The following is a 10305-nucleotide window of genomic DNA, read 5'->3' as shown; positions in this document are numbered from 1 at the left end:
GAAGGCAAAGAAAAGTCTTATCTCCTCCTCATTCTTCTCCCGTGGTGCCACGAGGCGATCGAGGCTCTCTACTTTTGAAGCCCCCACCGGGCGATGGAAAGTCCCAGGCAGAGCCGAGCAGGCCGATAAAGGTCCTGAGCCCCCACCGGGCGATGGAAAGTGCCGCGGCCGAGCCACGCAGGGCGATGATGGGCCTGCGAGCGGGTCAATCAAACCTCGCGCTTCGGGGCGGTCGAAGCTGCTACGGCTGGAGCTCCCGAAAGCCGGTCGCCAGCCAGGGACCTGCGAACTCCCGATGTTGCGGTCTGCAGGGCCCACGGCCGAAGCCTCCGAGATGGTAAGTCCAGGCCCTGCGACCGGAGTCTTCAAGGTCGATCCCAGCTGGAGGCCGCCGAACGGAGCGCGAATGGAGATACGACACGGTAAAGGTCGCATCACCGTTGAGGAGGAGATTGGAAAAAAAGGTTTCCCCCACCCCCCCCCCCCACATAAACAGAGTTAAAAATAGATCAAAACGTACATTTAAACGATGACAATAGACAAAAACAATAAAAGACAGAGAGACTGCCGGTGAGCCGCAGCTGCAGAACGTAGCCACGCCCCCAAGATGTAGCTTTTGTACAAGAAACTCACCTTCTATTCTCAACTCATGAACAACTCAAATCCGGATGGGTCGGCATTGTATTGAATTTCTCCTTCACTTCCAACTCGAGAGGTGTTGCAATTCTCATCAGAAGAAGTCAAATCTGATTTTTTTTAAATGTTCGATTTATCTTTGTCAGGGGCCTTCCTGACCAAGTCAAAATCATTTTATTAAATTGTCATTGCCCTAATTATTATCAGCCCAAATTCATTAATGATCTTACATTGATGGTGACATAATTTAAGATTCCCATTTTTTGGGTGCGGGTGATTTCAATCGCATTTTGGATGCTAATGTGGACGTGTGTGGGGGACTGGGGGTTAGGGTGTCAGGTGTTTGGGGGCTGGAGGTCAGGTGTGTGTGGGGGGCTGGGTGTCAGGTGTTTGAGGGGCTGGAGGTCAGGTATGCGTGGGGGGCTGGGTGTCAGGGGGTCGTGTGTGTAGGGGGCCACGTGTGTGGAAGGTGGGGTCAGGTGTCTACGAGGTCACATTTGTGGGGTGGGGGTCATGTGTGAATGGTCAGGGGATCATGTGTGTAGGGGGTCATGTGTGGGGGTGGCTGGGGGTCGGGTGTTTGGGGGCTGGGGGTGAGGGCTCATGTGTTCATGTGTGCAGGGGGTCACGTGTATGGGGGCGGATGGGGTCAGGTGTGTGGGGGGTCATGTGTGTAGGGGGTCACGTGTGTGGGGGCGGTTGGGGGTCAGGTGTGTCGGGGTCAGTGGGTGATGTGTGTAGGGGGTCACGTTGGTGCGGGGTGGGGGTCAGGTGTGTGGGGGGTCAGAGGATCATGTGTCTAGGTGGTCACGTGCGTGGGGGGCTGGGGGTCAGGTGTGTGGGGGCACGTGTGTGGGGGGCTGGGGGTCAGTGGGTCACGTGTGTGGGGGATGGGTGTCAGGTGTGTGGGGGCTAGGGGTCAGGTGTGCGGGGGCTGGGGTCAGGTGTGTGGCAGGTGTGTGGGGGCTGGGGTTAGGTGTATGGGGGCTGAGGGTCAGGTGTATGGGCTGTCTGGGGGTCAGATGTGTGTGGGGGGTCTGGGGGTTAGGTGTGTGGGGTGTCAGTGTGTCATGTGTGTAGGGGGTCACGTGTGTCTGGGGGTAGGGGTCAGGAGTGTGGAGGTCAGAGGGTCAGGTGTGTGAGGGCTGGGGGGGTCACGTATGTGGGGGCAGATGGTGGTCAGATGTGTCGAGGGTCAGTGGTCATGTGTGTAGGGGGTCATGTGTGTCTGGGAGGTGGGGTCAGGTTTGTGACCGGTGTGGGGGAGTCAGGGGGTCATGTATGTAGGGGGCACGTGTGTCTGGGGGTTGGGAGTCAGGTGTGTGGGGGTCTCGGGGTCATGTGTGAGGCTGGGTGTCATGTGTTTGGGGGGGCTGGGGGCCAGGTGTGGGGTGCTGGGAGTCGGGGCCATGTGTATAGGGGGTCACAGGTGTGGGGGTCAGGGGGCCTTGTGTGTGTGTGGGGGGGGGCTGGGGGTCAAGTGTGTGTGTGGGGGGGTGGGGGTCAACTGTGTGTGTGTGGGGGGGGGCTGGGGGTCAAGTGTGTGTGTGGGGGGGGCTGGGGGCCATGTGTGTGGGGGGGCTGGGGGTCAAGTGTGTGTGTGTGGGGGCTGGGGGTCAGGTGTGTGTGTGGGGGGGGCTGGGGGTCAAGTGTGTGTGTGGGGGGGGTGGGGGTCAACTGTGTGTGTGTGGGGGGTGGGGGTCAAGTGTGTGTGTGGGGGGGGCTGGGGGCCGTGTGTGTGGGGGGGGCTGGGGGTCAAGTGTGTGTGTGTGGGGGGGCTGGGGGTCAAGTGTGTGTGGGGGGGCTGGGGGTCATGTGTGTGTGTGGGGGGGCTGGGGGCCAAGTGTGTGTGTGGGGGGGGCTGGGGGTCAAGTGTGTGGGGGGTCACGTGCGAGGGGCCCCTGACACCCACACCTGACCCCCACACACCTGAACCCCTACACACCTGACAGAGAGGGAGAGAGAGAGAGGTGGGGGGGAGGTGTGAGATGGTTTTGGGGGCGGGGCCGGGATGCGGCGCGGGGCGGGATGCGACGAGGGGGCGGGGCCGGAATGCGGCGCGGGGGCGCGGCTGAGCTGAGCCGGGTTTCAGGGTGCTGGAGCTTCAGGGCGGTGCCGCTGTCAATCACCGGGCAGTTTCGTCACCGCCCGTTGCGCGTCACGCATGCGCGGCCTGGCTCGCGCGGAGACGGTTTAACGGCCGCTCGCCCGCGCGCCACCACCGGTCACCTGACCCTCCAACCGTCAGCGGAGGCCGCGCCCGCCCCTCTGCTCCCATTGGTTGTCGGCGGTGTCCGCCAACTGCCTTAGCCAATGGTGGAGGCCGAGGGGGAGTGTCCCCGCCCCCCGGACAGTCCCACGCGCAGGCGCAGTGCGGCTCCGTGGATCCAGGGCGGGGAGAGGGGCCCTGCTGTCCGGGCGGGCGGGGACAGCCGCTTCCCATCGGTGAGTATTTGCCGCCGGCCCCCAGTGGACGGGTCTAATCTTGGGGAGAGACTGCGGGTAAATCTCCCCATTGAGTTTGATTTGTTGTTGTGAGGACTTTGCATTGATTGTTGTGACTAAATGTGTCCCGGTGAGAGTTTGAAGCAGGAAAGTCATGTCCAGCACCAGCTGCGCGTTGTTATGGGACGTGTTGGTGCAGGTGCTGCACAACAATCACACAGAGTTGAGTGAAGTTGGAGCTAACAGTTGATGTGTTGAGGGCGCTGAGCGGTCTGGTGCTGTGGAAGCAGATGGCCCAGTTTGGTTCACAAAATGGCTGCATGGGTCCCGTTATTTTTACTGATAACACTTCCTCAGTTGCCGGAGTAAAGGCCTTTCTGAGCCTTTGTGTGAGGATAGTTGCACATTGTTATCGCCGTTTGGTCACAGCTGAGACTGAGTGATCCGAGGACAATAGACAATAGGTGCAGGAGGAGGAGGCCATTCGGCCCTTCGAGCCTGTACGCACCGCCATTCAATGTGATCATGGCTGATCATTCTCAATGGATGGTTTGGAGTTTGTAAAATGTGTGGAGGATAGTTTTTTGCAGCAATACGTAGAGGTGCCCACCAGAGAAGGGGCAGTGTTGGACCTCCTGTTAGGAAATGAGATGGGTCAGGTGACGGAGGTATGTGTTGAGGAGCACTTTGGGTCTAGTGATCATAATGCCATTAGTTTCAATATCATTATGGAGAAAGTCAAATCTGGACCAAGGGTTGAGATTTTGGATTGGAGAAAGGCTAATTTTGAGGAGATGAGAAAGGATTTAAAAGGAGTGAAATGGAAATTTTTGTTTTATGAAAAGGATATAATAGAGAAATGGAGGAAAGGAAAGAATAATAATTTGAAAGAGCCGTGGTTTTCCAGGGAAATTGGACACTTGGTTCGGAAAAAGAGGGAGATATACAATAAATATAAGCGGCAGGGAGTAAATGAGGTTCTTGAGGAATATAAAGAATGTAAAAGGAATCTTAAGAAGGAAATTAGAAAAGCGAAAAAAAGATATGAGGCTGCTTTGGCAAGTAATGTAAAAGTAAACCCCAAGGGGTTCTACAGATATGTCAATAGCAAAAGGATAGTGAGGGATAAAATTGGTCCATTAGAGAGTCAGAGTGGACAGCTATGTGCTGAGCCGGAAGAAATGGGGGAGATATTAAACAATTTATTTTCTTCGGTATTTACCGAGGAGAAGGATATTGAATTATGTGAGGTAAGCGAAACAAGTAGAGTAGTGATGGAAATTAGGAGGATTAAAGAAGAGGAGGTACGGACACTTTTGAAAAATATAAAAGTGGATAAGTCTCCAGGTCCTGATAGGATATTCCCTAGGACATTGAGGGAAGTTAGTGCAGAAATAGCAGGGGCTATGATGGAAATATTTCAAACGTCATTAGAAACGGGGATGGTGCCGGAAGATTGGCGCATTGCGCATGTTGTGCCTTTGTTTAAAAAAGGTTCTAAAAGTAAACCTAGCAATTATAGACCTATTAGTTTGACGTCTGTGGTGGGAAAATTAATGGAAAAGATACTTAGGGACAATATATATAATTATTTGGATAATCAAGGCCTGATTAGAAACAGTCAACATGGATTTGTGCCTGGAAGGTCATGTTTGACTAATCTTGTTGAATTTTTTGAAGAGGTTACCAGGGAAATTGATAAGGGCAAGGCTGTGGATGTTGTCTATATGGACTTCAGTAAGGCATTTGACAAGGTTCCACATGGAAGGTTGATTAAGAAGGTTAAATCATTGGGTATTAATAGTGAGGTTGCAAGATGGATTCAACAATGGCTGAATGGGAGATACCAGAGGGTAACGGTTGACAATTGTATGTCAGGTTGGACGCCAGTGTCTAGTGGAGTACCCCAAGGATCTGTGTTGGGTCCACTGTTGTTTGTCATTTACATTAATGATCTGGATGATGGTGTGGCAAATTGGATTAGTAAATATGCAGATGATACTAAGATAGGTGGAGTAGTTGATAGTGAGGTAGATTTTCAAAGTCTACAGAGAGACTTGGGCCTTTTGGAAGGGTGGGCTGAAAGATGGCAGATGGAGTTTAATGCTGATAAGTGTGAGGTGCTGCATTTTGGTAGGACAAATCAAAATAGGACGTACAGGGTAAATGGTAGGGAATTGAGGAATGCAGTGGAACAGAGGGATCTGGGAATAACTGTGCATTGTTCCCTGAAGGTGGAATCTCATGTGGATAGGGTGGTGAAGAAGGCGTTTGGTATGCTTGCCTTTATAAATCAGAGCATCGAGTATAGAAGTTGGGATGTAATGTTAAAATTGTACAGGGCATTGGTGAGGCCGAATCTGGAGTATGGTGTGCAGTTCTGGTCGCCAAATTATAGGAAGGATGTCGACAAAATGGAGAGGGTACAGAGGAGATTTACTAGAATGTTGCCTGGGTTTCAGCGCTTAGGCTACAGAGAGAGGTTGAACAGGTTGGGTCTTTATTCTTTGGAGCGTAGAAGGTTGAGGGGGGACTTGATAGAGGTTTTTTAAATTTTGAGAGGGACGGACAGAGTTGACGTGGGTAGGCTTTTCCCTTTGAGAGTGGGGAAGATTCCAACAAGGGGACATAGCTTCAGAATTGATGGACAAACGTTTAGAGGTAACATGAGGGGGAACTTCTTTACTCAGAGTGTGGTGGTTGTATGGAATGGGCTTCCGGTGGAAGTGGTGGAGGCTGGCTCGATTTTATTATTTAAGAGTAAATTGGATAGGTATATGGATAGGAGGGGATTAGAGGGTTATGGTCTGAGTGCAGGTAGATGAGACTAGGTCAGGGAGAATGGTCGGCGTGGACTGGTAGGGCCGGACAGGCCTGTTTCCATGCTGTAGTTGTTATATGGTTATATGGTTAATCAGTACCCCATTCCTGCCTTCTCCCCATACCCCCTCACTCCGCTATCCTTAAGAGCTCTATCCAGCTCTCTCTTGAAAGCATCCAACGAACTGGCCTCCACTGCCTTCTGAGGCAGACAATTCCACACCTTCACCACTCTCTGACTGAAAAAGTTCTTCCTCATCTCCGTTCTAAATGGCCTACCCCTTATTCTTAAACTGTGGCCCCTTGTTCTGGACTCCCCCAACATTGGGAACATGTTTCCTGCCTCTAATGTGTCCAATCCCCTAATTATCTTGTATGTTTCAATAAGATCCCCCCTCATCGTTCTAAATTCCAGTGTATACACGCCTAATTGCTCCAGCCTTTCAACACACGACAGTCCCGCCATTCCGGGAATTAATCTAGTGAACCTACGCTGCACTCCCTCCATAGCAAGAATATCCTTCCTCAAATTTGGAGACCAAAACTGCACACAGTACTCCAGGTGCGGTCTCACTAGGGCCCGGTACAACTGTAGAAGGACCTCTTTGCTCCTATACTCAACTCCTCTTGTTATGAAGGCCAACATTCCATTGGCTTTCTTCACTGCCTCGACAAGGTGCAGCAGAATGAGAGTAAGAGCAAAGGATACTGTGAGGATTTCAGATTTGCAACATGGAATGCATTTTGTACATGTCAGTTCTCATTTCATTATTCAAATGAGTTGGGACTATTGGGTTTGTGAGTGGAAGTATGAAAATTACACAAATCTGTTGACCACTGTAAGGTAACGTGTGACTTTTGCAACCAGTTTTTTGGGCATGGAAGTTTAAAAAAATCGCTATTCCAGAAGATCTGAAGGAAAAAGAGAAAATGCCAACATGCTGGAAACACTCAGCAGTCTGAGCAGCATTTGATTACAGTCCCAGTTCTGATAATGGATCATCCACCATTGCACTTCCACTGTTTTCTGCATTCACTATTTTAATCAATAATGTAAATACACATTGTGTTTATTACACTGTAGGAAAAATGGTAGTCATTTGTACTTGGCCAGATCATGCACAACGTTAAGATAACCAAATATGTTTGACTTAGATTGCTGGAGATTGTTTAAAGGGAGGGAGAGATCACCTGTCCACAGCTGGGATAGTTCAGGACCAGACGTAGTGCCGTTTAATGCAGAGTTGTATCTTTCCGCTATGATAATAGAGAATGTCTGCAAGATAGCAAAGGATAATCTCTGTTTGTTGAGGATGAATCAATTGGAGAGCTGAGTGCTGAGAGGAACAGATGTTTGGTCAACAGTTCGGTAATTCAATGTGCAACTGCAGAGTGAAATTGTTTTAGCACATGCAGGCATTGCCATTTTCAAAGTCTAAATCCGGTCTGCCCACGAGCTTGATGTGCTGGTGCAGTTCCTGTGAACAGACCTTCCTGTCCTTAACCATCTTTGTGTTCCGCAGGGCGCCTCCACCTACCCTGAAGGCACTGTAGGCATGAACCCAGTTCACCCTCATCGTGCCTGACGTCTCCAGCTCCCTCCCAGTAACGCTGTCCTGTGAACCTTTGGGCGGGTTTCGTCGTGTAGAGATAAGACGGATGATTCTCTTGTGAAGTGGGACTGGTGGTGGTTATTGCAGACAGATACCTGATATCATGGAGACAGAGCAGAGTCTACGCATGTGATATAATCCTTCTATTCTGGAATGGACACTCCAGGGATGGCGCTGAAATGCGCCATGGGAGCAGTGGGGACTACAGTTTCCAGTAGAGTTGGGACGTTTGTAGTTGGCCCATGAAATGTTTTATTTCCCGTTCCAGCCAGTGGGGATTTGGCAATAGATAACATGGTGGTGTAGAAGCCTTTGTACTGGATGGCAAGCCAACACCACCATTCATTGTGTTCATGGCTGATCATCCACAATCAGTAACCTGAATCAGCGCTATCTTACTCTCTCTTAAATTCATCCAGTGATTTGGCCTCCACTGCCCTCTGGCAGAGAATTCCACAAATTCACAAATCTCTGGATGAAAAAGTTCCTTCTCACCTTGTGGTAAGAATAGGGCCAGCAGAGTGGACAGTAATTACCCATTAGTGGGTATTTTTCCTCTTTCTCTGTGAGTTGAAGCCTGAGGTGTGTATGTTGGGGATTGACCGTGTTTGGTCTGGAATAGTGATACGGTGATCAGCGGTTTGAAAGCTTCAGGGATCTGGCACAAATGATGAATTGCTGCCTTGGATAGATCAGGGATCTTTGGATGTCAGGGCAGGGTATACCTTGTTTGGATGGGGTGTTTTCCACACCTCCGCTGCACTGTAATGCTGTTTGTTGGTTCACAAGGCAATGTCTCTCTTCACATTTAATTGTCACCTGATGGTTCTGTTAATATTGTTTGTTTCAGAGCTACAGAGTTTGCGGACGCCTGACGACATCATGGCTGAAAGTGGTGACTGTGGAGGTGATTCAGTGGCTTCTACATCAACAAAACAAAAAGGTTTGTGAACCTTCTGTGAAATGTATATGTTGCCCTGACAGTGCGTGGACACCTGTTGTAAGAAATGAGGTTCACATGGAAGTGGGACTAGGGATGGGGGTGAACACAGAGAGTTGACATCTCAAGGGATATCACCGTTACAGGTGGGTGGATGCAGGAATTGTCTGATATATCAGCACTCTTTTTAGAAACAAATTATTTGATTAGCCGCAAACGTTATAATATCAGAGTCCAGAATCAGATTCTGAGCAGAAATGAGCCTTTGACCCATCTGCCACCTGACAATTTCTCTGCATTAATCCCATTACTGAGCACTAGTAGTCTATCACCTGCGATTCATTTGCATTTGGAATGGACACCCAGATGCTCCTACAATGTTGTGACAGAGTACCAGCCACCACCTCACCACCTCAGGCTGTGTGTCCTAGCTGCAGTCTTCACTACTGAAAGATTCTTCCTGAAAGATCATCCTGTAAACCTCATGGTCCACGCATTAAATCGATGCCGCCTAGTGTTAACCACCTCTACTATGGAGAAAACTATTTTTCCAAAAACGTTGCTTCTCGTAGTATTCTGAAAATCTATCAGATCACTGCTTGTCTGCCCCAGCTTCAAGGAAGACCACTTAAATCACTCCAGTCTCAGTTGATATTTGAAATATTCATTTCCAAACAATATCCTGATGGATCTCCTCTGTAGTTTCTCCAGTGCAAAGGCATCCTTCCCACAGTATGGAGATCAGAATTGCACACACTCCTCCAAATTAAGGCTTAATCAACTCCATGTAAATTTGTAACAAGGCCTCCCTGCAGTTGTATTCGATGCTGCAGCTGATGACAAGAATGCTAAATGTTGTCTTCGTGTGCACTGCTGACTTTAGGGATCTATGGATTTGTACGGGTGTTTCTCAGCGGTCTATAGTCCCTGTCATTCATGATGAATACCCTGGTTTTATTTATCCCTCCAACATGCGTCAACTTGCCCGTATCATGATTAAATATGAAATGTAATGTCTCCGCCTACACAAATACTGGTTCAAATCCAGTTGCGGGGGTAGAAATGTAAATTTTGGCAGAAAGGCTAAAATCGCTAATACTTGGAACAAAATTATCAGATTATCTCGAAAGTAACTATCATCCAAATTTTATGTTGGATATCTGGACATAACATAGCACCTGATTCGAGGGCTTCGAAGCTCTTATCAAATTTGTGACCGAACCTCACAGAAGCTAGGGTAAACACAAAATGCTGGAGTAAAGCAGCGGGTCAGGCAGCATCTCTGGATAGAAGGAATGGGTGACCTTTCGGGTCGAGACCCTTCTTCAGATGCCAGGGATGTATTCCTGTTCTACGAATTTACTTTTTTTAACTATTTATGCATACCGCATCAAGGACATTGGACTTTGTGTAAGGGACTGATGTGCTACAATGCTGCAAACTACATTCTGCACTCTATCTTAACCTTTGCTCCGTCTGTTCTTGAGTTTCAACCTATTATATCTGTGTGTGGTATATCTGATCCTTTTGGATTACATGCAAAACCAAGCTTTTCACAGTACTTCAGTACGTGACGTTCATGCACGTCCAGTTAAAATGAATGCACGACTGAGGAGTTGGTGCAAGGGTCGGATAGTCAGATATTTGAACAATTTGGATCTTTTCGGGGAGAGAGGTGACCTGTAGACGAGGAACCTGAACTGGAAGGAGACTAACATCCATCCGTGTGGCCAGTTTTGAAAGTTCTGCAAAGGAGGGTTTAAACTGATTGGCTGGGAGACGCAATCCAAAGTAGTATTTAGACAGTTCAAACTGAGCTGTCAAGTGGACGAGCACTTTGTGCCCAATCGC

General features: G+C 49.3%; 1 protein-coding gene across 1 annotated transcript in view; it reads left to right on the top strand.

The window, feature by feature from the left end:
* The first annotated feature begins 3012 nt into the window (after positions 1 to 3012).
* LOC144612647 (glutathione S-transferase P-like) overlaps positions 3013 to 10305 on the top strand; it is a 35053-nt gene continuing 27760 nt past the window's right edge. Inside the window, exons 1-2 of the mRNA XM_078432132.1 lie at positions 3013 to 3081; positions 8365 to 8457. Coding sequence (XP_078288258.1) covers positions 8397 to 8457 — 61 coding nt within the window. The 5' untranslated portion in view covers positions 3013 to 3081; positions 8365 to 8396. The remainder of the gene's footprint in view (positions 3082 to 8364; positions 8458 to 10305) is intronic.

The sequence above is a fragment of the Rhinoraja longicauda genome, unplaced genomic scaffold, assembly GCF_053455715.1.
Source record: "Rhinoraja longicauda isolate Sanriku21f unplaced genomic scaffold, sRhiLon1.1 Scf000061, whole genome shotgun sequence".
NCBI classification, from domain to species: Eukaryota; Metazoa; Chordata; class Chondrichthyes; order Rajiformes; family Arhynchobatidae; genus Rhinoraja; species Rhinoraja longicauda.
This window is presented reverse-complemented; position numbering and strand designations above follow the sequence as displayed.